Consider the following 27,547-nt stretch of genomic DNA (forward strand, 5'->3'; position numbering starts at 1 on the left):
ATATGATTGCAAAGTCTTGTGGGGATGGAGATCATGTCACCAGCCTCAGAAAGTTATTTGAGAGGTTGAGAAAATTTCAGCTAAAATTAAACCCAACCAAGTGCACCTTTGGGGTAAAGTCAGGGAAGTTGCTAGGCTTCGTAGTCAATGAAAGAGGAATTGAAGTCGATCCCGACAAGATACGAGCCATCCAAAATTTGTCACCTCCTAGCACACTAAAAGAAGTTCGAGGTTTTTTGGGTAGATTAAACTACATTTCTCGGTTCATCTCTCAGCTTACCTACAAATGTGATCCCATCTTTAAGCTTCTCCGTAAAGATAATCCTGGAAAGTGGAATGAAGAATGTCAAAAGGCGTTCGATAAAATCAAGCAATATTTATCGAACCCTCCAGTATTGGTGCCACCTGTTTCAGGAAAACCTTTAATTTTGTACCTAACTGTATGTGAAAATTCAATGGGATGTGTGCTGGGGCAGCAAGATGAGGCTAGTCGAAAGGAGAGAGCTATTTATTATCTGAGTAAAAAGTTCACTGAATACGAATCCAAGTATTCTTCATTGGAGAAAATGTGTTGTGCATTAGCGTGGACTACCAAAAGACTTAGACAGTACATGCTCTATCACACTACATGGCTCATAGCGAAATTGGATCCCATTAAGTACATCTTCGAGAAGCCTTCTTTGTCTGGGAGAATCGCTAGATGGCAAGTAATGCTCTCGGAATACGACATTATATACGTGAGCCAAAAAGCAATAAAAGGGGGTGCTATAGCAGAATTTCTTGCAGATCGTGCTACTGAAGAGTATGAGCCGATGAAGCTAGAATTTCCTGATGAAGACTTGATGGCTATTTCTCAACTGGAAGAAAGGGAGCATGGAGAAAAATGTTGGAGAATGTATTTTGATGGAGCTGTTAATGCCTTGGGGCATGGAATTGGGGCAATTTTGATTTCTCCAGAAGAACAGTACTACCCTGTAACAGCGAGGTTAAATTTTAATTGCACAAATAACATCGCTGAGTATGAAGCATGTGTTATGGGCCTGCAAGCTGCTATAGAAAGAAGAGTGAAAGCACTGAAAGTGTTTGGAGACTCAGCTCTAGTTATATACCAGTTGAAAGGAGAATGGGAGACGAGAGACTCAAAACTCATTCCATATCATAAGTATATTCTAGAGTTGATGAAATAATTTGAAGATGTCCAGTTCGATCACTTACCTCGAGAAGAAAATGTGATTGCTGATGCATTGGCTACTCTAGCTGCAATGATTCGAATTAATGAGGACATTGACATTCAGCCCATAAAGTTAGATGTTAAGGATATACCAGTGTATTGTTCTAATGTAGAGGGGCAAGGAGATGGAAAACCCTGGTATTATGACATCTTACAGTATGTCAAGGATCAGCAATATCCAGTTCATGCAACAGAAAATGATAAAAGGGTCATCCGAAGATTGGCTATGAGCTTTTTCCTGGACAAGGATATCCTTTACAAAAGAAGCAAGGATCAAGTACTATTGAGGTGTGTAAATGAGACTGAAGCGAAAAAAATCATTGAAGAGGTACATGATGGAATATGTGGGGCACATACTAGTGGACATATGATGGCAAGACAGATTATGAGAGCGGGATATTACTGGTTGACGATGGAGAATGATTGCATTGACTATGCTCGTAAATGCCATAAATGCCAGATATATGCTGATAAGATTCATGCTCCGCCGTCTGCTTTACATGTTATGGCACCACCATGGCCATTTTCAATGTGGGGCATGGATGTCATTGGTCCAATTACCCCAAAGGCTTCTAACAGGCACAGATTCATTTTTGTGATAATAGATTACTTCACAAAATGGGTAGAAGCAGCTTCATATGCAAATGTGACACACTCTGTGGTTTGCAAGTTCATAAAAAAGGAGATCATCTGTAGATATGGACTTCCGGAGAAAATCATTTCAGATAATGCCAAGAATCTGAATAGCAAGATGATGCAAGAAATATGTGCTCAGTATAAAATCAAGCATCATAACTCGGCACCATACCGTCCAAAAATGAATGGGGCAGTTGAGGCAGCCAATAAGAACATAAAGAGGATTTTGGAAAAAATGACCGAGACTTACAAAGATTGGCATGAGAAGTTGCCATTCGCATTGCATGCATATCGAACGTCAGTTCGTACCTCTACTGGGGCAACCCCATTTTCGTTGGTTTATGGGATGGAGGCTGTACTACCAGTGGAAGTAGAGATCCCCTCTTTGAGAGTCTTAAAAGAAGTTGAGTTAGAAGAGGCTGAATGGATTCGAGAACGTTATGAGCAGTTAAATTTCATAAAAGAAAAGAGATTGACTGCACTGTGCCATGGTCAGCTATACCAAAGAAGAATGATGAGGGCTCATGATAAGAAAACTCGACCTCGTTGCTTTCGAGAAGGAGAGTTGATTTTGAAAAGAATTCTCCCAATCCAGCACGATAGTAGAGGAAAATGGACTCCGAATTGGGAAGGGCCGTATGTGGTGAAACGGGCCTTTTCGGGTGGAGCGTTGATATTGACTGAAATGGATGGAAATGATTTACCCCATCCTGTAAATTCTGATGCTGTGAAGAAATACTATGCTTGAAAAAAAATGAAAAAATGGAAAAATGAAAAATGAAAAAATAAAAAAAAAATGAAAAAATGGAAAAATGAAAAAATGAAAAAATGAAAAAAGAAAAAATGGAAAAAAAAGAAAAAGTGAACAAGGAGGACTCAAGGCGAAAACCCCAAAAAGGCGGTTTGAGTCATAGGGGGTTGTCTAAGTTGAAAACCTGAAAAGGCGGCTTAGATAAGGAGAATACAACATCGAATCTGAAAGTCTGCTGATATGAAGGTTAGCAAATTCAGAAGAGTTTCAAGTTGTTAAATACATCAGAAGGTTGAGTTTTCAGAAAAAACTTTGAGATATGTTATCATGATTATCTTATTGTTCATTTTGGGCTTTGTCCCCATACCTATCCTTGTAATTCTTTCTTGGCCAAAGTTTACCGACATTTGCTAATAAAGAAACATTTTATTCTTTGCTCCTTTTTCAGATGACTGTTTCCCTACCATTCATATCCCTTTCTTCTTAATACCCCATCATGGAAGGAATGTGTAAATGCATTCTCCCTTTCTGAGTTGAAAATAATGATTGATGAATGAATAACAACATAAAAAGATTTTTACATTACATTGAATAAATTGAGAGTGATAAAGGTAGAATCGAGATGTTCAGCTCCTGATTAGGACATTGAATTTGGGAAGAGATTTTTTGTTACAGGAAGAATATGAATGGAAGAAATAATTAAGAGTCACACTGGTTCGATCTTAGAAGAGCAGTGCAATTGGATCCTTGAGGAATCAAAGGGCTTGACACCCAAGAAAAAAAAAAGAGCTTGAGAAACTTGAGTACCATACATTGAACAGGAATTAATTGGCCAACATTTGCATGGCATGCATTGAAATTCATATGCATTTGCATAGCATACACTACTTTCAGGAAAGTATAGTGTACAAATTCAAGAAGTAGGGGTGTTCCAACATCCCACATGAAAAAGACAGATATGAAAAGACTTTGCAAGTTTGAGAAGAAACTTGTCAGGTAAGTTCCTAATCCTTGAAATAGGATGTCTCTTGGTATCGGGGTTGATTTATAAGACCTTTGGGCATAATCTCCTGAAATCCCTTCAAACACAACTTTCAACTCCTTCGGACATGATCGTCTAGGAGTATTTACTTTCCAAGTTCGTTGCCTCTGTTTAGAGGAGCAATTTATTTTTCCAAAGTCGTGGTGCCTCTGTTTAGAGGAGCAATTTATTTTTTCAAAGTTTCGTTGCCTCTGTTTAGAGGAGCAATTTATTTTTCAAAGTTCCGTTGCCTCTGTTTAGAGGAGCAATTTATTTTTCAAAGTTCCGTTGCCTCTGTTTAGAGGAGCAATTTATTTTTCAAAGTTTCGTTGCCTCTGTTTAGAGGAGCAATTTATTTTTTCAAAGTCGTGGTGCCTCTGTTTAGAGGAGCAATTTATTTTTCCAAAGTCGTGGTGCCTCTGTTTAGAGGAGCAATTTACTTTCCAAAGTCGTGATACCTCTGTTTAGAGGAGCAATTTACTTTTCAAAATTCGTGGTGCCTCTGTTTAGAGGAGCTTTGGTAAAAAAAAAAAAAAAACAAAAAAAAACAAAAAAACAAAAAAAAACAAAAAAAACAAAAAAACAAAAAAAAACCAAAAAACAAAAAAAAAAAACCAAAAAATGTTGAGTTGAGTCTTGATTGGGTGTCTACGTCTTTGCGCAATTTTTGTTTCACAAAAAATGTGCAAAGAGGGGCAGCTGTAGACACCCAATTGGGTCCGGCCCAGATCAATTGGGCCTGGCCCAAATGGGTAGGGCCCAATTCAATTTGTCCTGTATTATTTTGTATTTTATGTATTTTATGTATTTTATTATTATGTATATATTTATTTATTTATTTATTTTTTATTAGATTAGATTTATATGTATATAGTTATATATTTATTATTTTTTTTTTATCTGTTCTGATTTTTCCTGATTATCAGATATTTTTTTATAATATCTTTTGATTTATCTTTTCTAATTATCTAGTATTTTTTATTTATTTTGATTTTAATTTTGGAGGGCTGAGATTGAAGGCTGAAGAATCCCATTGGAAATGGGAATTCAATCAGAAGAGTCCAGTGGGATTCAAAGATTGAATTCCCGTCCAAGGAGGAATTGGGATTGATCAGGAACTCCTAATCAATCCCTATAAAAGGGACTCTGGAACAGAATGCAAGGAACACAGAAAACAGTAAGTAAAGCTACTGATTTGAGAGAAAAGGAGGCGTATAGGAAGTTAGAAATAGTTTAGGAGTGTTCTGGGAGTGAGAAAAATTTTTTAGAAATTTTTGGCGAAAATTTTTTCTGGAAATTTCTGGGAAATTTCCAGATTCCGGCGAAAATTCCGGCGAAGTTTGAATTTTCCGGCAAAAATTCCGGCCAACATTGAAGTTTCCGGCAACCTGCCCAGTTTCCGGCGAAGAATCCCAGAAACCGGCGACTTTTCGACCAACTTCCGGTGAAATTTCCAGATTCCGACGAAAATTTCTAGAATCCGGCACCGGTGTTCTTCGGTTTCTAGAGAGAAGGGAGAGAAAAAGGAAGAAGAGAGAGAGAGGGAGAGGAGCGTTCTGCCAAAAAACGGAGGTAGGTGCCTTTTATACCCTCCCAAAACGACGTCGTTTTGGCCTTAAGTAACCCAGAGGATCCGCGCGTTTTGCCGCAACACGACCCGACCCGGGCGTCGACCCGCTTTCTGACCCGCGCGTGCCAGCCCCCTCCGAGCCGAGCCGAGCCGAGCCAAGCCGCCAAGCCGCTCCCCCCGAGCCGTTTTCCTGCCTTGAGCCGAGCCGAGCCGAGCCGCGATCCGAGCCGCTCCAGGTTTTTTTTTTTTTTTTTTTTTCTTTGAATTTTTTTTTCTCTTTGTTTATTTGTTTATTTTATTTTTTTATTTATTAGATTAGGTTTATGTAATATTCTTTTTATTTATTTTTTATTATTTTATTTTCTTTAAATAAAAATAAAAAAATTCCAAAAAAAAAAAATATTTTTAGGGAAAAGTTGAAAGTATCAATTTTCCTTAGAAATAAATTTTCAAAAAATATTTTTGGGGAAAAGTTGAAAGTATCAATTTTCCTCAGAAATAAATTTCAAAAAAAAAATATTTTTGGGGAAAAGTTGAAACTATCAATTTTCCTCAGAAATAAATTTCGAAAAAAAATATTTTTAGGGAAAAGTTGAAAGTATCAATTTTCCTTAAAAGAAAAATAAATTTCCAAAAAAAATATATTTTTGGGGAAAAGTTGAAAGTATCAATTTTTGGGGAAAAGTTGAAAGTATCAATTTTCCTTAGAAATAAATTTTCAAAAAAAAGGTTTTTGAGGAAAAGTTGAAAGTATCAATTTTTCTTGAAAATCGAAATTTCCAAAAAATATTTTTAGGGAAAAGTTGAAAGTATCAATTTTCCCTACAAAAAAAAAATCATTCTTTCCTTCCTTTCTATCTTAATTTTGATTTTGTTTTTTTCTTTAAATAATCCGACGACGGAGCCTCTGTAAGTGAAACAGTAGTTTTTCTTGCATACTCTTGAGGTGAGGGAATTTTCTCAATTTTCTGCTAAAAGTATTAGAGTCAATTGAGAATAATTTTCAACAACTAACTACTTGGTAAAATTTTAAGGCTTTTGGATAACACAAATTTAAGCTGGTACCATCTTTTGATGGGCGTTGTGAGGGTGCTATAACCTTCCTCACACGTAACCGAACTCCCGAACCCTGTTCTGGTTAGCAGACCTGAACCTATTCTTTTAGGGACCCTTAAACTTAGGTGTTCCCTGAAAGGATAGATTCTATAGGTGGCCAATCGCACCTAGATAAAAAAGATTGGTGGCGACTCCCTAAAGTCAATGTCTAGCGATAGATCCCCAGATCTAGACATTACGACAGACTACATCATGGTAACCTGAGGATTTTACATGATGAATGATAAAAATATCCATAATATCATATGATTAGGAGTGTAATTGAATCGAATTGAGTCGATATAATGAAAATTTTGAGTCCGAACACGAATTCATTCGATTGAAATTGTTTAATAAAAATAATCGATTCTCATGCTCGATTTTAAGTTCAATTATGTGTTTAAACTTGAATTTGAGTTCGGGTTAATATATATATTAGGGTAAAATAATAATTTTTTAATTAAAATAACAAAAATATATTATTAAAATTTAAAAGCTCAATTAGATTCATGAATTACTTGAACCAGACATTAAGATATTTAAATTTGATTCATTCGATAAATCAAGCTATTTGAACTTAGCTCGATTCGACAATGACAGAATAAAATTTAAATTTTATTTAAATCAAATTCGACTAACTTATGAATATTAATATATCATTTACATATTTACATATGACACAACATCATGGAATATATAAAAACACCAATAGCATTTAAATATTATATGACATATGAAATTACCAAAATGCACATATTTTGAGCATAATAATAGTCCTTCATTATTGTGGACAACTATCGTTTCATTCTTTAGCAGAATTTCATTTGGTTCAACGTAAAATCATGTTTTGTTTTCCAATTTAGAGTATAAAATTTGAAGCTTACAATGATGTACACAATTCGCTTAGAACCAAATTAGTCAATCAAACCAAATTAATTTAATTATTCAATCATCTGAAGAAATTTTTTAGATATTTCTGTTATTAATTAATTCCCTTCAGTGTGGTTTTTTTTTTTTTTTAAATCTCAGTTAGCCAAATTTAATCAATTTATAGTTTTAATATGTGTTAGATATTTTATGTTTTATATTTTGTTAAAGTTATTGACTTAAATATATTTTTTACTTATATTTAATATTTGAATATTTGTTAAATTATAAACCAATATTTAAAGGGGAGGAATTAACTTAAATCAGTGTAAAATCTTTAGTTTTATATATTTTTTTAATTATTGATTTCGATAAATTCAAGTAAAAAGATTAAATCGTTTTTTTTTACTCATCTCTCTCGTTCCTTTGATCTATTAAAATTAATGATTAAAATAAGTTGTATAACTTTTTAATGTAACTTGATTTCTCCCCATATTTAAATTATGAGAAATTAAGACTTTAAGACATAATTTCATTAGGTTTGAAATCAGTCCAAATTAATTGAAATAATTTGATTGATTAAACTTTAAATTTTATATTAGATTAGTGCTTGCTCTTTACTGCGAGAGCATAATCAAGAATGAAAGAAAATATTAAGTGATGGTATTGAAAGAATGGAATGGTATGAATTCAAAGATCATATAATGAACATAAGAAAAAAGATAAAATTTTGTATTACATAATCCTAAGTATTCAGAATATGTAAATCTTAAGTATTCAGGATTTACATATTCAGAAATTGTAGTAAACTAATACTTTACATTTTATTCTCTTTTGAATCACTACTTTGCTCAGACAATATAATTTGAGCAAACAATTATATTACGTACATAGCTATAACTCTAACCAAAGCAAATAAATAATTAGATTTAAAGACTTACTGTTGATCTAAAGGAAAACCCTTCTCATAAATTCATAAGTGCATCTAATTATTTGTTTGAATAGTAATATCATGGATCAAAACAATTGATTACATTTGTACAAACCTTTCATCAAATCCATCAAATTCAATATACATCAGTCGAATCAAATTCTCTTTCATACAATTATTGAAATAAAAATTTTATATTCATAGAAAACGAACATGCAAAATTAAAGAAAATAGTAAATTGGAACTGAAAATTTGATTAAGAAACTTAAAACTATTAAATGTTCCTAGCACGATATATGGTAAAGGAAAACGCGAAAGCAAAAATAATATAATCATTTAATTTATATTTATGAAAAGATATTTAAATAATTGACTTAACAATTTAATACATATAGGTGGATTACAAATATAAGCATCTAAACAAAAATCTTTTTCGTATGCTTTGCAATCCAATTTGCAACCTTGTTAATAATTATGGAGTTTGTAGACATATGTGTGAATAATATCAAGAGATGGAGAATTAAAGTACAGTAGGTGGGGCTGACATCGGCGTTTCATAATGGAAAGAGCCACATTTCTTTGGAAAATTTGTAATTTCAAAACATTTAGATTGGGTGGATGCTCGATAATGTTTTGTTAAAAACATTTTAAAACTTCTGTACCACCAACATTTGAAAAAAAAAAGTGACATAAACAAAACTCAAAATAGTAAATTATATGCGTTTCATAAAAGTATGTTTTGTTTATTGCATAAATTTAGACCTATTCCACTATTTATGAAAACAAATTATTTTTAAATTTCTATTCTAACAAACCACTACAAGAAATAAGGGCATTAGCAATAAAAAATTCCATTCCTAATGCTCTATATTCCATCGATAATAATCATTACCGACAGAATGCTAAATTCCACAAAAAAGTTTGAAATTGTTAAAATTTTACGTAAATAATAAAGTTTTTGGTTGATAATAAGTAGGTATTAGCAACGAAAATTTTCGTCGCTAATGCTTAATTTTTTTGTTGCTAAAACTAATTTGCATAAAATTAATTTATTAAAATTAAATATACATTCTGTTGCTAAAATTATATAGTGACCAAATTTTCATCATAAAAAATGTTATTTTCTAAAATTTTTAATTTAAAATTCATTGGTAAAAATAATTAATGATGAAAATTCCGTCACTAAAAGTTGAAAAAAAGCCTTGGTTTCAACCTTTTTTGTAATAAAAGGTAAATTCTCATCGCTAAAAAAATAGATTTTTGTCACTAATGCTTAGTAATTTTGTCATATTTTGGGAATTAATTCTTATTAATTGAGGACTGATCCTTTTTCTTAAAGGACTGATGCCATATTTTGGAGATCGATCTTTGTTAATTGAGGATTGATCCCTATTCTTAGAGGATCTATCCTTACCTTATCAATCTTGTTCACTTTCAAGCTAATTTTTCAATTATAAACCCTATAAAAATCATTTATATAAATATTAATACAATTATATAATACCATAATTCAATATTCAATTCATGATAGGTAGCAATCCTTTTGCATAGAAATACAATAAATACTAAATATAATAAATAAAATATACAACTTAAAGAATAATTCAAGCTACTTATACAAAAGGGTCTAAAGCTAGGCTTTAAATAAAGGTTCTACAAAGAAATAACGGCTGCGAAATTGTGATAGCACCATCACCCACCATTGCTATTGGAGAAAATACATTGAGAAATTGAATCACACTTGAAATGGTGCATAGCAGCCGTTGGAAAATGGTGTAATGAGCATTAACGGCAATAATGGATTGTTATTGTCGCTATCTCTATTTTCCTAGTTACCGATTCAAATGAAACAAAAAAAAAAAAACTTTAACACAAATAAAGCAACTGAGAATACTGCAAGAGCAAAAACAAAACCAAAAAGATAATTCAAGTCTCAGATTCTTTGTTTCAAAATCAGTCAAAAAAAGGTTAAAAAATAGTATCAAATCATTTATTAACCATTCAATTGGTAACAACCCTAACTCAATCCGTAAATTACTCAAATTCAAATCAACCTCAAGTCTTGAATCAATAATCAAGATCAAAGAAGGTAAGAGAAGGTTAAATTACTTTTTTTTATAAAATTTCTATAGAATAATGTTGATCTTTGTGAGAACTGAGAGAGATGAGGTCGAGGTACTCTACAAGCAATGAAATTGACAAGGATAAATGACTAATGCAGAGAGAAAAGGGGAGAGAAGAAGAAGACACGAAAAAGAGTTGAAGATGAAGGTTTTTGGTCATCAAGATTTGAAGGAAATTTTAGGGGGAAGGGGTGGTTTGGGGTGGGTGAGTTTTTTTTATTTAATTTTGTAGTTAATTTTATTAAAATATAAGTTTGAAAATTTGTAATTTTTCAAATTATATATATGGATTTTAGATTAAAAATTTTAATAATTTTTTTTTGTATAAGTTAGATGAAAAATAATTAAAATTAAATATTATATTTTGATTTTGCTATTTATTAATTTATGATTTTGTATTTAAAATTTAAGAATTTTTTTGTTATTTTTGCATTTATATTGATGTTAATTCTTTTGCTATTGGATTAATTCTTATTAATTTATAACTATAGTTGAAGGAATTTGAAATTATTTGATTTTTAAGTTTGCAATTTTAGTAAATATAGATGCTTGATATTTAATATATTATGTTTGGTTAATATTTTGATTTGTCTAGAATTAATATTGAATATGAACTTGGCTCAAGCAAAAATTTTGTTGCTAAACCAAATACGAATGCTTTATTATAATCTAAATAAAATTGTAAATAATTTTTTTAGAAAATAAAAAAACATATAGTATCATAAATGTTTTAAAAATCATTAAATAGGATAATTATAATTATTACATTTTATAACATATTATGCAAAATTTAAAAAAATTCATGACCATGATGACCACGATGACCGTAATGATTTTCGTTATATTCGAAAATATGATAAACGTGACGCGACCGAAAACATGAACGTGATCGCTATTTAAATCCTTAGTCTAAAGGCTCTACTCTGCCAAACATAAAATCAAATATGAAACATGGGTTAGTAATCTACATATGAATGAAAGAGGTAGAAGAATTAGCATTTACGATGTGCAAGTGTACATATGATCAAATTAAAATATATCAATGAATCATCTATGTTGAGGAAAATAGAGAAAAAATCCAAAGTCCTTTATTTTTTTTCTCTTTTTGATCTATTCTATGCTCCTAACGATCCCATCTTTCCTTTCTCTTCAAGGTCCATTCTTTTTTTTTTTTAAGTAAGAGAAAACAACAGTTGAAGGAAGAAACCCGAGGAAGCACAGGGGAGAAACTAAAGGTGTAATGCAAAATTTGACTTTTGTAAAAGTACTTGAAACACAAAGAAAGTCAAGGATAAGCATGAAATACTTGAAAATACTGGAGCACCTCTTATAGTATTACTAACTCAAGGCCCAAGGTTTTATAAAGACTCGCTTTTGGGGGGACTATGGTTTCTATAATGTGGAGGACGATAACATCAGTGAAGACATACTTATAGACTCAAGTTATGAGTGAGACCAAGTGGTCCAAGAGGAAGAAAATGATGATAATAAAGTGGAAATTAAGCTCACAATAGAGGCAAGACAAAGAGTTAGGGAAACATGGTCCCATCAATCATTGTAAAAGGTTTTGGTAAAACTGTGGGTTACAAGTATTTGGTGTTTAACATCAACCAGCTTTGGAAACTTAAAGAAAGCTCATTCGTGATTGATTTTGGTTCAGATTTTTTCTTTCTAAAATTCAAGCATGTTGAAGACTATGATTATGTCCTAAAAAGGGGATTTTGGTTCTTTAGAGGTCATTTTCTTGTAGTTTGAAAATAGGAATTGAATTTTAGAGCATCTGAATCATCCCTATCCTTGATGGTTGTCTATTTGAGGCTTTCAAAACTTCTTATGGAATACTTGTTAGGGAATGAGGTAGCCTTTCTAAAATTAAATGATCGACTCATAAGTAATAACTAATTTTGGGTAATTGTAAATAAATTACTCTGCATACCTATTAAACTCAATCAGCCTTTTAATAGGCTTACAAGGTAACTAATAGAGAAAAAAATTCAAACAATTAATAAATAATGAGAAAATAAAGAAAGTGACTGAATATTAGAAATCACTCAACCACGTTTAATAACTACTATCAACAAATCCTAAAAACCAACATCTACTACCAATTATATCCTAAAAACTAAGACTTTGAGCCCAAAAGTGAACTCAATTTTGAATCATTCTTCAACATTCTTCCTTGATTCAAAATCACATACTCTAAAACGTAATCTAAAGTAAAAAAATTTCTCTCTTGAAAGTGCTTTAGTGAAAAGATCTTTTAGTTGCTCATCTATTCCACAATGCTCTATTTAGATTATGCCATTTTCAACTTAGTCACGAATAAAATGAAAGTGAATGTCGATGTGCTTTGTTCTTCCATCAAATGTCAGATTTTTTGTCATAGCAATTGCTGACTTGTTATCACAAAAATGTTTAGTTATTTCGCTTGAACCTGACAAAGATCTACGAGAAGTCTTTTAATCCAAATTGCTTGACAAGTTGCTGAAGTTATTGTTACATACTCAGCTTCTGAAGATGATAAAACTGTTGTAGCTTGTTTCTTTGAACTCTATGTGATGGCACCTACTCCAATAGTGAAAGCACTTACCAAAGTACTCTTTCTATCATCCAATGAACTTCACCAATCACTATCTGTGAATCCACATAACTTAAAGTTTATAATTTACCAATACCAAATCTCAAAATCACTAGTTCCAGCAATATAACGGAAGACTCTTTTTGCCACTCCAAGATGATGTTTTGTGAGACTTTGCATAATCCTGGATATTACAAAAATAAAAAATACAATATCTGGTTTAATATGGGTCAGATAAATTAAACCTCCTACTAAGCTTCTAAAATCTTTGCATCAGTTTTTTTTTTAACCATCTTCAAGTTGTAATTTTTCATTCATGTTCATTGGTGTGGCAGCTAGATTGCAATTGAGTAAATTAAATCTTTTAAATAGATTCATTCCATATTTTCTTTGTGAAATGAAAATTCCATCCTCACCTTACTTTACCTCAACCCCTAAAAAATAATGTAATAAACCCATGTTTGACATTTCAAATTCCTTCATCATGTTAACTTTAAATTCAATAACAAGAGAATCACATGAGTCCATATAAATAATATCATCAACATAAAGGTAAACTATTACAAGATCATCTTTTTTTTTCTTTTTCACATAAATAGTAAGCTCATTCTCACTCCTTATGAAACCGTTGTGACAAAAATAGCTATCAATCTTACTATACCATGCCCGTGGTGCTTATTTTAGCCTGTAAAATACCTTCTTTAGCTTGCACACCTTTGTTTCATTGCCTTTGATCACAAACCCTTCAGGTTAACTGATATACACCTTTTCTTTCAAGTCTCCATTTAAAAAGACAGACGTAACATCAAATTGATAAACAAGTTAATGAAGTTGTGCAGCCAAAGCTAAAATAATTCTCATAATTTTAAATCAAGCAACAAAATAAAAAGTTTCTTCGAAATTAATACGTTGTTGCTGCGAGTATCAGTTTGCCACCAATCGGGATTTGTGCTTTGGTATGGTTCCATCAACATGGTATTTCATTTTGAACACCCATTTAAGGTCAATTGCATTCTTATCTTTAAGTAAATCTACCATCTCTTATGTTTCATTCTTCTAGATTACGATCATTTTTTCTTGTATTGCATTCAGCCATTCTTCTTGGTTTGCTGTTTTTTCAAAAGTTATCGGATTTGAAACAAAGAGAGCAAATTGACAAGTTTAATAAATCTCTTTCAAAGACTTAAACTTTTTTTAAGATGTTTCATTTGATAATTCTTTCAAGAAAGGTAAACTGTTATGTTGTGAAGTTGGAGGTGAAGAGAAAGATGAAGAAGCTGATGAATAAGAACTGTCTAGAGAGTTTGTGGGGCTTGATTCAATATTTTCATTTGATGCATTCTCACTTAGATTCTCGCTTTCACTTGGAATCATAATTTGAGTAATCTCATTTTTTCCATTCCACTCCCAACTTGTATTTTCATCAAAGATCACATTTATACTAATAATCACCTTACCACTAAAAAGATTATATAGACGATATGCTTTGGATTAAGTGCAATATCCCACAAAAATGCATTTTTCAAATTTTTTCTCAAGTTTGTGATAAGCTTGAGAATTAACTAAAGTATATCCAACATAGCCAAAAATCCTCAAGTGGTTTACCATCGGTTTTATACCTCTCCAAGCTTTATAAGGTGTCTAATTGATGACTGTTTTTATAGAAGAAAGATTCAGCAAGTAAATAGCAGTTGCCACAGCTTCAGCCCAAAAATTATTTGGTAGTCATCTCGCTTGCAACAAGCTTTTAGCCATTTCTACAACAGTATGATTCTTTCTTTCAATTACATCATTTTGCTCTAGAGTGTAGGATACAGTCAATTCCCTGTGAATACCATTTTTCACATAAAAAAGGTTAAACTCATTAGATAAAAATTCTCCTCCTCAATCAGTACAAAGAGTCTTTATGAAAGTTTCACTTTGTTTCTCCACAAAAGCTTTGAATTTTTTGAAACTCTCAAAAGTCTCTAACTTATTGGTTAGAAAATAAACCCAACTCATTCAACTACAATCATCAGTAAAAAGTAAAAAATACTTACTCCCACCAAGTGATATAGTTTTCATAGGCCCATATAGATCGGCATGTATCAATTCAAGGCATTCAAAGGCTCTCCATGATTGTCCACTTAGAAACGACTTTCTTGCTTGTTTCTCATAAATACACCCTTCAGATAAATCAAGAGATCCAATTTTAAGCAATTCAAGAACCATACCTTTCTTAGTTAGTAACTACAAGCCTTTGACATTTAGATATCCATATCGTAGATGCCACAATTTTGATTCATCCTTCCTGCTAACAATAAGAGTTTGCTTTTTCATATTAGAAATTTTAAGTGAAAACATCTTATTTTCTGTCATATGCACATTCACTATAGGTTGCCTAAATTTATCTTTAATTACACATATTCTATTTTCAAACACAATTGCACATCCACCAGCCATTAGTTGTCCAACACTCAACAAACTATGTGCCAAATTATGAACAAAGAAGGCATTAGAAAGTAATTTTATTTTACCATTGCTTACCTTCACTGCAACGGTAACTTTTCCTTCAACTTGCATCTGCTTGTTACCCTCAAATCTGACTTGCAATTTTTGCAACTCATCAAGATCCTTAAACAGTGATCTATTAGGAGTCTTATGAAAGCATTGGAGCCCGATGCTTCAAATGTGGTAGGTTGGGGCAACGACAGGACTCGTGCCTAGAAACAAAGGCTGCCAAGACCAAAGATGATAGTATTAATGTTAAACAATCACCATCGGTGAAAGAAGCCACTCCAACAAACAGTGAAAAGGTGGAAGAGGGTGTTGGCCCTTGGATGGTGGTCTAAAAAAGAAAACAAAAAGGTAACCTTATTGGTAAAAAGCCGAAGTGGCAAGAAAAAGATCGCAAGCATGAAGGAACATCTATCCATACACATGCAGTTGATTTTGCAAATGCCAACGTTTATGTTAGAAAAAAAATAATGATGGACTTTGATAGGAGAAGCAAAGGCAAAAAAGAGTGTAGTGGAAGTTGGCCCCCAGTTGGAAAGTCCTACCATTACTTCTAAAGAAAATGAAAAAACTAGTTAGAGAAAGGAGATAGGAGTAGGGAAAGTAAAAAAGGTGCAAGGAGAGTCAGCATTAACAAAGGACAGTGATATCGTCACTATCAACCTGTCCATTGATAAGACTAGTGATGGTTTAAGGTTGTATGATATGACATAACCGAATGACAGGCGCCTAAGTTTTCCTAATTCTATGCAACTTAATGATACGTTCCCAGGGGATAAGGATTTGCTTGACAGTGACACAGATAATATCAAAATAACCCAGCCGGATTCAGTCCAAAGTTCAACTTTACCAAGCTCTTGTAAATCTGGGAATAATTAGAATCATGCTCACACCCTCAACACAAAGAACCCATCGAACCAGAAGGTTATGGAGGCAAGCTTTCAGCCAAAGGACAACTAGCGAGAGGGTTCGTTTGTGTAATGATAGGAGCGCCTGAGAGCATTGGGAGACTAAGCAGATATGTAGGCACGATGAAGAGGGATTGCTTACCATCAGAAAAGCAAGCAAGCAAGAACCCTATTCTCATAGAGTTCTCATTTGGCCTTGGGAAATCCACTGTTCACCTTCGGAGCTTAGAGCAAAGATATGGCAGTTTTAAACTCTTAAAATCACCAAGGGATAGAAGACGAAGCTCTAGTTGATAGGATTGCCGAGACTGTAATAAAGAGGCGAAGCCAACTTCTGCCACTCCTGATTTATCCTAAGCCAGTTCAGAATTTCGATGAGTCAAACTTAACACAATTTCAGGATTCTTTATGGATAAAAGCAAGGTTGAATCCTCCTTTGTGGGTTCTAGCAATCCAAGAGGCCTAACTTAACAACCAGCCCTAGAGATCATGATGAACAACTCTCAACCAATGGTGATGAAGATAAGGATAAGTCTGCATGTGAAGCAGTTTTGCATTTGCATCAATTCCTCCATTCTTTTAGGGGAACAGTTACTGGTACACAAGATCGAACTGCATCCCAAGAGGAAGAGAATGATTCAAGGATGGTCTATAAGGGAAGAGCATGTTATCCCATGTTTTCAGAGGCTATCTGTGAGCCACCCCATCATCCAAGCCCTTCCAATGTCAGTACTTCTGTGGAACTGTAGGGGTCCTAAACACCTTAACTTTATCCGTATGCATGACCAGAGATTATGGTCATCACTGAAACCCATGCTCGGGTGGAAGATGTACGCCATATTATAGATCGTCTTCCATTTGATGCTTGGAAAAACACAGTCACTATAGGCTATATATGAGGGATTTGGCTACTTTGGAGGTCCGATCTCATGGATGTGGGAGACATTTGTGCCACTGAACAAGAGATCCATACTACGGTGAAGGTAAAATCTACAACTTGGTTATTTTTTGCTATCTATACTAGTCCTTGTTATAATGAAAGAATTTTATTGTAGGAAAATTTTTAAAAGTCGTTGCTTCTCACCATGACCTCCCTTGGCAAGTCCCAGGGGACTTTAATAAAGTGCTTAGAAATGAAGACAAAAGAGGAGGTAAACCAGTGTCTTTGGCAAGGTCTAGGGCTTTCAGGACTGTCTTAGCTTCTGCCAACTTGCGGAACTTGGCTTTTCAGGTCCTCAATTTACCTGGTCAAATAATAGAAACATCTTGGACTTGATTAAAGAAAGAATTGATCTTGTTTTTGCCAATCCCACTTGGTGTTTATCCTTTCCTGAAGAAAAGGTTACCCATTTACCTAGAACCTGCTCGGACTACTATCATATCTTGCTGTCATGGAAAAATAAAATGCCCAGAAAGGATCCTAAACCTTTTCGCCTTCAAAAAATGTGGTTTGATCACCGAGAGTTCATGCCACTTGTTCAGAATAGCTGGGACCAAGAGCATTCTTCTTTCACTCAAACAGTGCTAGCCTTGAAAAAAGACATACAAAAGTAGAATGTGAACTCGTTTAGTAACATATTCTTGAAGAAAAAGAGAATCCTTGCTCGGTTGCCGGCATTGAAAAAGCTCTTGGAAATGCACCATCTTCAAAGGGTATTGTTAGATGAATATCGCGGTATCATAAGGCTGAGGATCTCTAGGTGTTTAAGTCCAGGGTTAACTGGCTATAAATGAGAAAGGAATAATAAGTTTTTTCATGTCTCTACCATTCTAAGGAGACATTTTAATAGAATTTCAGGTTTGGAAAATGAAGCTAAGTGGATCATTGAAGCAAGAGAGCTGAGCCAGGTTGTTCAAAACCACTTCAAGAAGTTGCACACCACCTCTCATTCCCAGTCCCTCTCAACTACACTACTAGTCCTAGGCGTGTGGCCAAGCTCAATAGTCAGAAGCAGTTCGACCTCATGAGGCCCGTATCTGACTTGGAAATTCAAAAAACCTTTTAGAGCTTCAAATCGTTTAAAGGCCTAGGCTCTGATGGGCTACACCCTTTCTTCTATCATAGATGTTGGGACATTGTTAAAGAAAAGGTGTAGGCTACTATTAAATCCATTTTCGGTGTTGCATCCATGCCAGAGGAGTTAAATGAGACTTTGGTCTCTTTGATTCCCAAATGCAATAATCCCTCACGGATCGAGCAAATCAGGCCTATCAACCTCTGTAATATCCCTTACAAGGCTGTTTCTAAGATTATGGTCCAAAGACTCAGACCCCTTTTAGATAAAATGATTTCGGATCTCCAAGCAAGTTTCTTTCCTGGGAGGAATGGGTGTGATAATTGCATTATTATCCAAAAGCCAGTTCACTTATTCAAAACAAAGAAAGGCAAACTAGGGCACATGATGGTCAAATTGGACATTGCAAAAGCTTGCGATAAATTCGAGTGGGGCCTTATAAGGAAAGTTCTGGCCTTATAAGGAAAGTTCTTACTTTCTTCAATCTGCCTCACTCATGGATTTCCCTCATCATGAGTTGCGTATCCTCTCCAACCATTGTCGTCATGATGAACAGTGGTATGTTGGAAAATTTTGAACCCTCCAGGGGTTTAAGGCAAGGGGATCCTCTGTCCCCATACTTGTTTATCTTGTGTATGGAATTTTTACGCTTAAAGATTCTCGAAGCAGTGGAGGACCGAAAGTGGCACTCTATTAGAGTTTCACGAAATGGACCTATTTTCTCGCATGTCATTTTCGCAGATGATATTATTCTTTTGGGCAAGTTGATGAGGAAACTGCTAGGACAATGTAAGAGGTCTTAACGGATTTTGTAACGAGTCAGGACAGAATATTAATCTGGAAAAGTCCAGGGTTTTCTTCTCATCCAACACAAAATAAGAGCATAAAGTGGATATTGTAAACCTTTTAGGAATCTATGTCACCTTGGATCTTGGTAAATATATGGGTTTCCGATCCATAAAGGTGGAGTTAGTAGGAATGATTATGCCTTTATCGTTAACAAGGTTAGAACAAAGTTGGCAGGATGGAAGCGAACCTGCTATCTCTTGCAGGCAGAGTTACATTGATCAAGTCTGTCATAGAAAGCATCCCTACTTATTACATGCAGTGTCAGACCTTAATAGGTAGCATTTCCAGTTAATTGGATAGGGTTAACAGGAACTTTATATGGGGAGAAATAGGAAACAAGAGGAGGTTGCATTTTCTAAACTGGAGTGAAGTTACAAAGAAAAAAAAGCGAAGGTGGACTTAGTCTGAGGGAGGCTAGAACCTAAAACCAAGCGCTGTTGGCAAAGTTAGTGTAGGGATTTATGCACCAAAGTGAAGCCCTTTAGTTAGGACTCTAAGAGGCAAATATCTCTAGACTAATGGTGTTGTGAAGAAGGCTTCTAAGGTTTCGGTTACGTGGAAGGCAATGAGGTGCGTAGGTCCTATTGTTGAAAAAGGTTTAGGTTGGATCATCAGAGATGGATCTACTACTAATTTCTAGCACGATAACTGGCTGGGTAATGGCGGTTTGAGGTCCGCTCAATCATAAGGAGAATGAAATAACCGTGAGACAGTGCTTGGAAGCTTTTCAAAACTATCATCTTGTCCTCGTTTCTTTCTAACTCCCTTCTGATTTATTGGACATTATGAGAGCCACTCTTACCCAACTCGTGGGGCAAGAGCAAGATTCTGTTTATTGGGCTGCCTCCCATGGTGGTGTCTTCCTTATCCAATCGGCTTATGACCTTGCCAAAGGAAATAGTCATCATGCGGTCAAAAGACAACGGGAATGGATATGGAAAATAAAAGCCCTACCTGAACTCAAATTTTTTATCTGGCAATGCACGCATGATATTCTTCTAACTTGAACTACACTTGTTAAGAAGGGTCTTAATGTCCTAGACATATGCATGTTTTGCATGCAAGACGTTGAGGATATGCTGCACCTTTTTTGCAACTTCCAATGGACTAAAAACTTATGGGCGACTTTGAAGGACGTTTCTTTTCCCCTACCCGTGAAATCGATGACTGCAAGTAATGGATAAGAAATAATATATTGAGCCATCTTCGATTCATTCATGGCATTCCTTGGAGCTTACTGTTTATTCACATCCTGTGACAGATATGGAAAGAAATAAGAAAGTCTTCAAACAAGGCGTGGTGAGCTTGGATATTGTGATGAAAGCTATCGCAAAAGCGGCTAAGTTCTTTACAATGAATTAAGGTGGAATACGAATGCAACATCAGTCATTCTTGGCTATCATTTGGACTCCTCTGACAGAGGGATGGTTCAAACTTAATACGGATGGTTCGTCCCTCGAAAACCCAGGTAAAGTTGGAGTTGGAACCATCATCCTTGACAGGGATGGAAGATGGGTTTCTGGCTCTGCTAGGTTCATTGGAGTTGGGTCAAACAACTTGGCTGAGCTTTGGGCCCTTAGAGATGTTTTATTGCTTGCAAAAAATCTTAACATTCGTAACCTTGAGATTGAACTTGGTGCCACCATTGTTATCCCTATGGTTAAAAACCAACAGATGACTAATCATGTTTTCCAACCCTTGGTTTCCGATTGTAGGACTTTGATGCGAGAATTTGAGAACCAGTATACGCTGCATGTTTCAGGGAAGGAAATAGATGTGCGGATGCCCTTGCCCGATCCGGAAGTAGGAACTTTTGTGATAGCTTTAGCTATAGTGAGGTCACCTTTGTTGTGTTTCATGAACCTCCTTGTTTTGTTAAAGACTAGGTTACTGTTGATACAGCAGGACATGTTATGTATAGATCTATTTTATAATTGAATCTTCCTTCTTTCTTAGATAAAAAAAAATGTATCAAGTAATTCCTTAACAACCAAGAGCAACAATCAAGCAATATCAAAACAAAGAGAAAATTTTTGCCGATAGGTATTCTTTAGAAGCAAAGAAAAAATTAGTTAAAAAAAGCAAAGGAAAAATAGGCGGAATTGAAGGCATACATTGAATGCTTATGTATTGATTGTTACTATGGTCAAATAAAAAAAAAAGTCTAAATCTGTATCAGTATACATGCATGGCATAGATTTTGCATGCTAACAATTTCCAAGTCAAGAGAGATATGACCACATTCATTTCTTTTCTTGTCTCCTTTAAAATACAATATTAACTCTTGCAAGAAATTAAGGAGAGTCATAAAACAACAGCTTTTTCTTTTGTAATTGTAGAAGCAAACATTCTTCAAAATGAATTTTAAAAAATATTAATAACAAAAAACATAACTCACCTTTTGCAAATTCTAAATCTAAGACTTTCCTTCGTATCAAGTTATTTTTCTCTAAAATAATATGTTGCTTTAAAGTTAGCTAGAAGAAGTAAATATGCCTTGTTGTTCTTACCTAAATTCTTCAAAAGCTTTAGTAATATCCAGTGTTTTTATGGCATCTTAAAAAATTTAGGCATAAATCATTTATAGAGAACTCTAATAAATATATGAACAATAATGAAATATCTCTCAAAAAGCATTGCAACCTAAAAGTTCATCAAAGGCGACTTCGATCATGATGCGAGTCATAGATTCTCTCTGCAAAGCCAAAAATAAGAATACCCAAATCAAATTCATTTTTACTCTAGAAAAATGAAATGAGAACAAAAATAAAAAAGGAAAAGAACATATGAAATTAACTTAAATTTACATCGCTTCCTGTGATATAGGGTGTAAACAACGAAAACCCTTAGTTTAAGTTCTTCCTAAGTACGTAGTTTACATATCCTGCTTAACATTCTTGGTAAACAAACGAATCAAGGGTCCCAAATATAATTGGCCATTCAATCATGTAAACTAATCGAGATAAAAATTTGAAAAATAAATACGAATAAAAAAGCATAACCAATGGATAAAAGAACATGAAACCATTTTGAGGAAACAAAACATGAAAAAAAATACATATCAGAAATTTGACAAATTAAAAAGAAAAAAAAAGACCAAATCAATGAAATAGGTTCAATTAACCACAATATTTTCTAAACTATCTGCTCTTTTCCGATCCTTTGCTCGTTCCTTTCTTTTTTCCTTTAATGAACAAAAAATGCCCAAACCCTATGAATACCAAAATTAATTATCATCTTATTTTGCTTCTCTTTGTTGCTGTTTCTTTTCATATTTTTCTTCTCGCCTTTCCCTTACTTCTTTTTATGAATATTTGTTGTTATTCGCTAATTCCAAAGTTATCTAGTCTAGAAAGTAAAATCTTAAAAGGTGTAAGTGATTAAAATTTAAGGTTTGAATGTAAAGTATCTAAGTTCGAATCGTTCGATCCCCTATTGATATAAGATTTATAAGTATGAAAGGTTTTAAAAAAAAAAATTAAGATTTGGATGTAAAACATTCAAATTTGAACCCTTCAATCTCTTATTGATAAGTGATTTATAAATTTAAAAAGTCTTAAAAATAAATAAATAAATAAAGAATTCGTAAATTCTTTATGGGTTGGTGGTTGATCTTGACTTTGGAGATGAGATAATCTCTTCTATTCCTAAACTTTAAGCTTTTTTTGACCAAAAAAAAATCTAAATTAATCCCAATAACATAGGTTAATGTCCTAATTACCTCAATTAGAGTCAATTAAAAGTCTAAATCAATCCCGATTACCCTTTAGAGTTAGCTAAAAGTCTTAAAATGTGGTAATTAATCTTAAAAATCAGTAGCTTAAAGCTTAAAACAATCAAAAAATATATGGGATGCCCCAATTAACCACAAAATCACATGTTAAAAGGCAAAAGAAATCCCAATCAAATTATTCATGACCTCAATTAACTTCAAAATTATCCTTTATGCATCATATTATCCTTTATGCATCATATTACTTGGATCAAAATTATGCATCAATTTAGCAAATGTCTCAATAAGAGTGAGTTGGGGTTAACCTTTATATATAGGTATTGGTGTTTTGATTTGGATAACAATATTGAAAAATAATCATTTGGAAAAATTTTGATTTTGTTTACTTTAGTTACGGTTTTTAGCCAACAAACCGATATAACACCCTTAACAACAGTAGGGGTTTTACATGCTTCTACAGGAGCGGCCCCTGTTAAAGAAACAAAATGATAAGCTATACGTTTAATCACCCAATTTTATGCGATTTTTTATTTTTGTCATTGAACTTTTAAATATTATAATTTGGACACTCAATGGTTAGTCTTTAATGTTAAATTGACCTAACAAATTATGTCATCTGACAGACATCATGTAGCATTCCTGGTATGACATTAAAAATTTTAAAAATTAAAAAATAAAGATAATTACACTTTTCATCACTTAATTTTTTAAATATTTTAATCCTAATCACTCAATTTTGAAAATTTCATAATTTGATCACTAATATTTATAAAATTTATTAATATTTTTGTCTCCATCATTACCGGCTCATTGTCACCATAAATTTATAATAATTTGATCATCAATGTTTATAAAATTTAAAATAATTATTTATGTTGTCCATATTAAAATATATTAGAATAGTATTCAATTAGATCCTCAAATCTTATAAAAAAAATAAAAATAAGAATATAATATCTTTATTACATGAAATTAAATTATAAACTTTTCTTTTAGTAATTATATGATTTAAATTTAAAATTGATGAATATTATCCTATTGTAAAAACTAAAATAGCATTACTTCAAAATTTTGTCCTTTATCTCAATCAAATAAATTAAAGTAGTTTATATTTTATAGATTATAATGAAAGTTCATAATTTTAATTTAATCTAATAAAATATTAAAAATGCATAGATAAAATTAATAAAATAATTTATATATTAATTTTCATAAACCATTGGTTAAATCTTTATAAAACTATCTTGACGATGACACTAATTTAATAATTTTACAAATATTATCAGTAATCAAATTATGAAAATTTCAAAGTTTGGTAAGCAAAATAAAAACTTCAAAAAAGTTAAATGGTAAAAAATGTAATTTGTCTTTATTTTTTAAAATTTTAAAATTTATTTAAAAAAAAAATTTGTAATGTTGTGTCATTAATGATATGTAATATGATAGATGATACGATAATATCGTATAATGATTGACAAATAATGTAACATTATCACAAAAACATGCTGCTAGAAAATAACAATTCGGTGACCTAAAAAAATAGTATCAATAAGCCTTACTAATTCGTGCCATTTTAAAATTTTATTATCTAAATAAAAAGTCGCATAAAATTAAATGAATAAACCTGTAGATTAAAAAAATATGAAGGGCGGTGAATCAAAACCAAACTCCGTGAAACGTAAACCACGAATTCTTACCCATTGGCCATGGGCCATGGAACACATTATCAGAATCAAACAAGGTAATCAAGAAACACCAATGCAATAAGACACGTGTCAGGATTCAATTTTGAGACGCAGATTTCATTGGATGAGATTCGATCAACTGTCAACCGGCAATATAAACAAACAGCTTCTCCCGTCTCTTTCTTCCCTGTCTCTACCAAGTTCGAGCAGAAGCCAGAAAGAGCAGAGCAAAAAATGGCAGCGGAGGTGTCCCTTGTAAGGCCTATCTCCAAATTCAGTACAAGCAGTCCAAGGTTTAGCAACGCAAGATGTGGCAAGTTCACCAGCGTCAAGATGTCATCTACGACAAAACTGGCAAAGCCCAGCAAGAGAGTCGCCAAGACCGTAATCAAAGAGACCCTTTTGACGCCAAGGTTTTACACCACTGACTTTGATGAGATGGAGGCCCTTTTCAACACTGAGATTAACAAGAAGCTCAACCAGTCCGAATTTGAGGCACTGCTGCAAGAGTTCAAGACTGATTACAATCAGACTCACTTTGTGAGGAACAAGGAGTTCAAGGAGGCTGCTGATAAGATTGAAGGTCCTTTGAGACAAATCTTCGTTGAGTTCTTGGAGAGGTCTTGCACTGCTGAGTTCTCTGGTTTTCTCCTCTACAAAGAACTCGGAAGGAGGCTCAAGGTACGTATTTAGTCTTTATATATTTTTGGGAGATGTCATCATGCATTTATTGCTGCATTTTGGGAATTTTTCTTATCATGTGCCTGACCCTAGGATTAATTGTAGTATGTACTAGTTATGCAGCTATTTCACTTATTAATTTGAAGTTATCCCCATTAATCTTCAATTGCACTGAACTTTAATAGCTTTTACCATCAAGTTGAGGCCTTTTTTTTTTTTTTTATCTAAATGACATGTTGTTTACTGTTTTAACTCGCTTCTCCTGGAGCATTTCCCTTCATTAATTAACTAAAAGTTGACTCAGCTAAAGGTTTCATGAATTGATACTGCAGAAAACTAATCCAGTTGTCGCTGAGATTTTCTCACTTATGTCAAGGGATGAAGCCAGACATGCCGGGTATGCACATTGATGATAGTTATCCCGTGTGGGCATTAGCAAAATTCACAACTTCGTATCCAACTAAGTTCACCTTTTCATTGATTGCAGGTTTCTGAACAAGGGTTTGTCTGATTTCAATTTGGCATTAGACCTTGGATTCTTGACCAAGGCAAGGAAGTACACATTTTTCAAGCCAAAGTTCATTTTCTATGCTACATATTTATCTGAGAAAATTGGATATTGGAGATACATTACTATCTACAGACATCTCAAAGAAAACCCTGAGTGCCAATGTTATCCTATTTTCAAGTATTTTGAGAACTGGTGCCAGGATGAGAACCGTCATGGCGACTTCTTCTCTGCATTGCTGAAGGCACAACCCCAATTCCTTAATGATTGGAAGGCTAAGCTGTGGTCCAGATTTTTCTGCCTCTCGGTAATCTTTTATTGCTACATAATCTCTCATAATATCCTCAAGCACTGGCTTTATTTTTTTTGTCATGCTACACTGCATTTGAAGTAAGCCTATAGAAAATTCAAGCCTCAGAAAATGCTTAAAGCTTTAATCAGGCACCTACGAGTTTTTCCCTATCATCGTGTTACAATTTTGTCCTGCAGGTGTATGTTACAATGTACCTCAACGACTGTCAGCGCACGGCTTTCTATGAGGGCATTGGACTTGACACTAAAGAATTTGACATGCATGTCATCATTGAGGTAAGCTTCTGGTTCCAATGTCATTTTGGTTAAATTTAAAACATTCCAAGTGATTTTGCTAAAATTTGAGCTCTATGTAGAAATAGTATTATACAGCATGCTTAGTTAATAGCTAATCAAATCCCACTCTATCTTGCATTTGTTCATGTTTTTAATATTTTTACCGTTTAAAATCCAAGTTTCGTAGAAGTTACTAGTAAGCAGCTAATCCTATGTTTCAACAAAATAACTCCATAAGGCCTAGGCAAACAACATATGCTGAACTCTAGAATTTTGGCTGTAATTTTAGTTGTCAATCTGAAATTCCATCCATACAGACAAACCGCACAACAGCCAGGATTTTCCCTGCTGTGCCGGATGTTGAGAATCCGGAGTTCAAGAGGAGACTAGACAGAATGGTGGAGATCAACCAAAAGTTGATTGCTGTTGGAGAGAGCCAGGATATTCCCTTGGCAAAAAACTTGAAAAGGATTCCACTAATTGCAGCATTGGCTTCTGAGCTCCTGGCTACATATCTGATGCCACCAATCGAGTCTGGATCAGTTGATTTTGCCGAGTTTGAGCCACAACTTGTTTACTAATTTTTTTTGTATGAGTTCCATTTGTCTAGAACCTTTTCAGCTTTAATTCTGCTGTCCTGTAAAGGTAAATGATTGCAAGATTCAGCAAATGAAACTGAGAAACAGTTTAATGCCAAGTGACCGTTATTTTCTTGTGTAAACATAAAAATTCTTATTTGCATCAGTTCTTGTCCTTTCTTTTCCATGGCATATTTTATTTTTATAGGTTAAAATGATGCATGGTAGGCCTCTTCCTCAACCAAGAGCTCTCCCTTGTGGAGCTATTTGATTCTAAGAATGGAAATTGGGGCTACAGAAAAACAATAATTAAGAAGAAGCTGTGCTTAACTCAAATATTTTGCTATGATTAATTGGCTTCCTACCAACAAAACCGTGGCTTGAATAAAGCCACATTACAGCAGCAATGACCACTTATAAAAACAAATAAAGACAAAAACTCATACTCTGCACGCGGACCCGTGGGTCTAGCTGATCCAGGTCGGGTCAAGATTCTTCGTTATTCCTTAGTGTCCAAATGGTCAAATGTTAAAAGAAATCAACATTACCTTGGTTAATTTAAAGAATTTATATTTGATGTATTATCAGAATATAAATTTTATACACTATTAATAAATTAGATAAAAGCATCTCATTAATGAAGTGAATAGAATGATATCACTTTATTAATGAATAATTTTTTTAAAATATTAATGGTTATATA

At 33.5% G+C, this 27,547-nt stretch overlaps 1 protein-coding gene across 1 annotated transcript; it reads left to right on the top strand.

The window, feature by feature from the left end:
- Positions 1–24,661: 24,661 nt before the first annotated feature.
- On the top strand, positions 24,662–27,007 carry LOC111294139 (magnesium-protoporphyrin IX monomethyl ester [oxidative] cyclase, chloroplastic-like). Its single transcript, XM_022887324.2, has 5 exons — positions 24,662–25,170; positions 25,503–25,567; positions 25,658–25,985; positions 26,168–26,266; positions 26,584–27,007. The coding sequence occupies exons 1-5, from the start codon at positions 24,724–24,726 to the stop codon at positions 26,845–26,847; spliced, it is 1,203 nt and encodes a 400-aa protein (XP_022743059.2). The 5' UTR covers positions 24,662–24,723; the 3' UTR covers positions 26,848–27,007.
- Positions 27,008–27,547: the final 540 nt, after the last annotated feature.

Source organism: Durio zibethinus, chromosome 14 (genome assembly GCF_047325235.1).
Source record: "Durio zibethinus cultivar Kanyao isolate XHJ-2024 chromosome 14, ASM4732523v1, whole genome shotgun sequence".
In the NCBI taxonomy this organism is placed as follows: domain Eukaryota; kingdom Viridiplantae; phylum Streptophyta; class Magnoliopsida; order Malvales; family Malvaceae; genus Durio; species Durio zibethinus.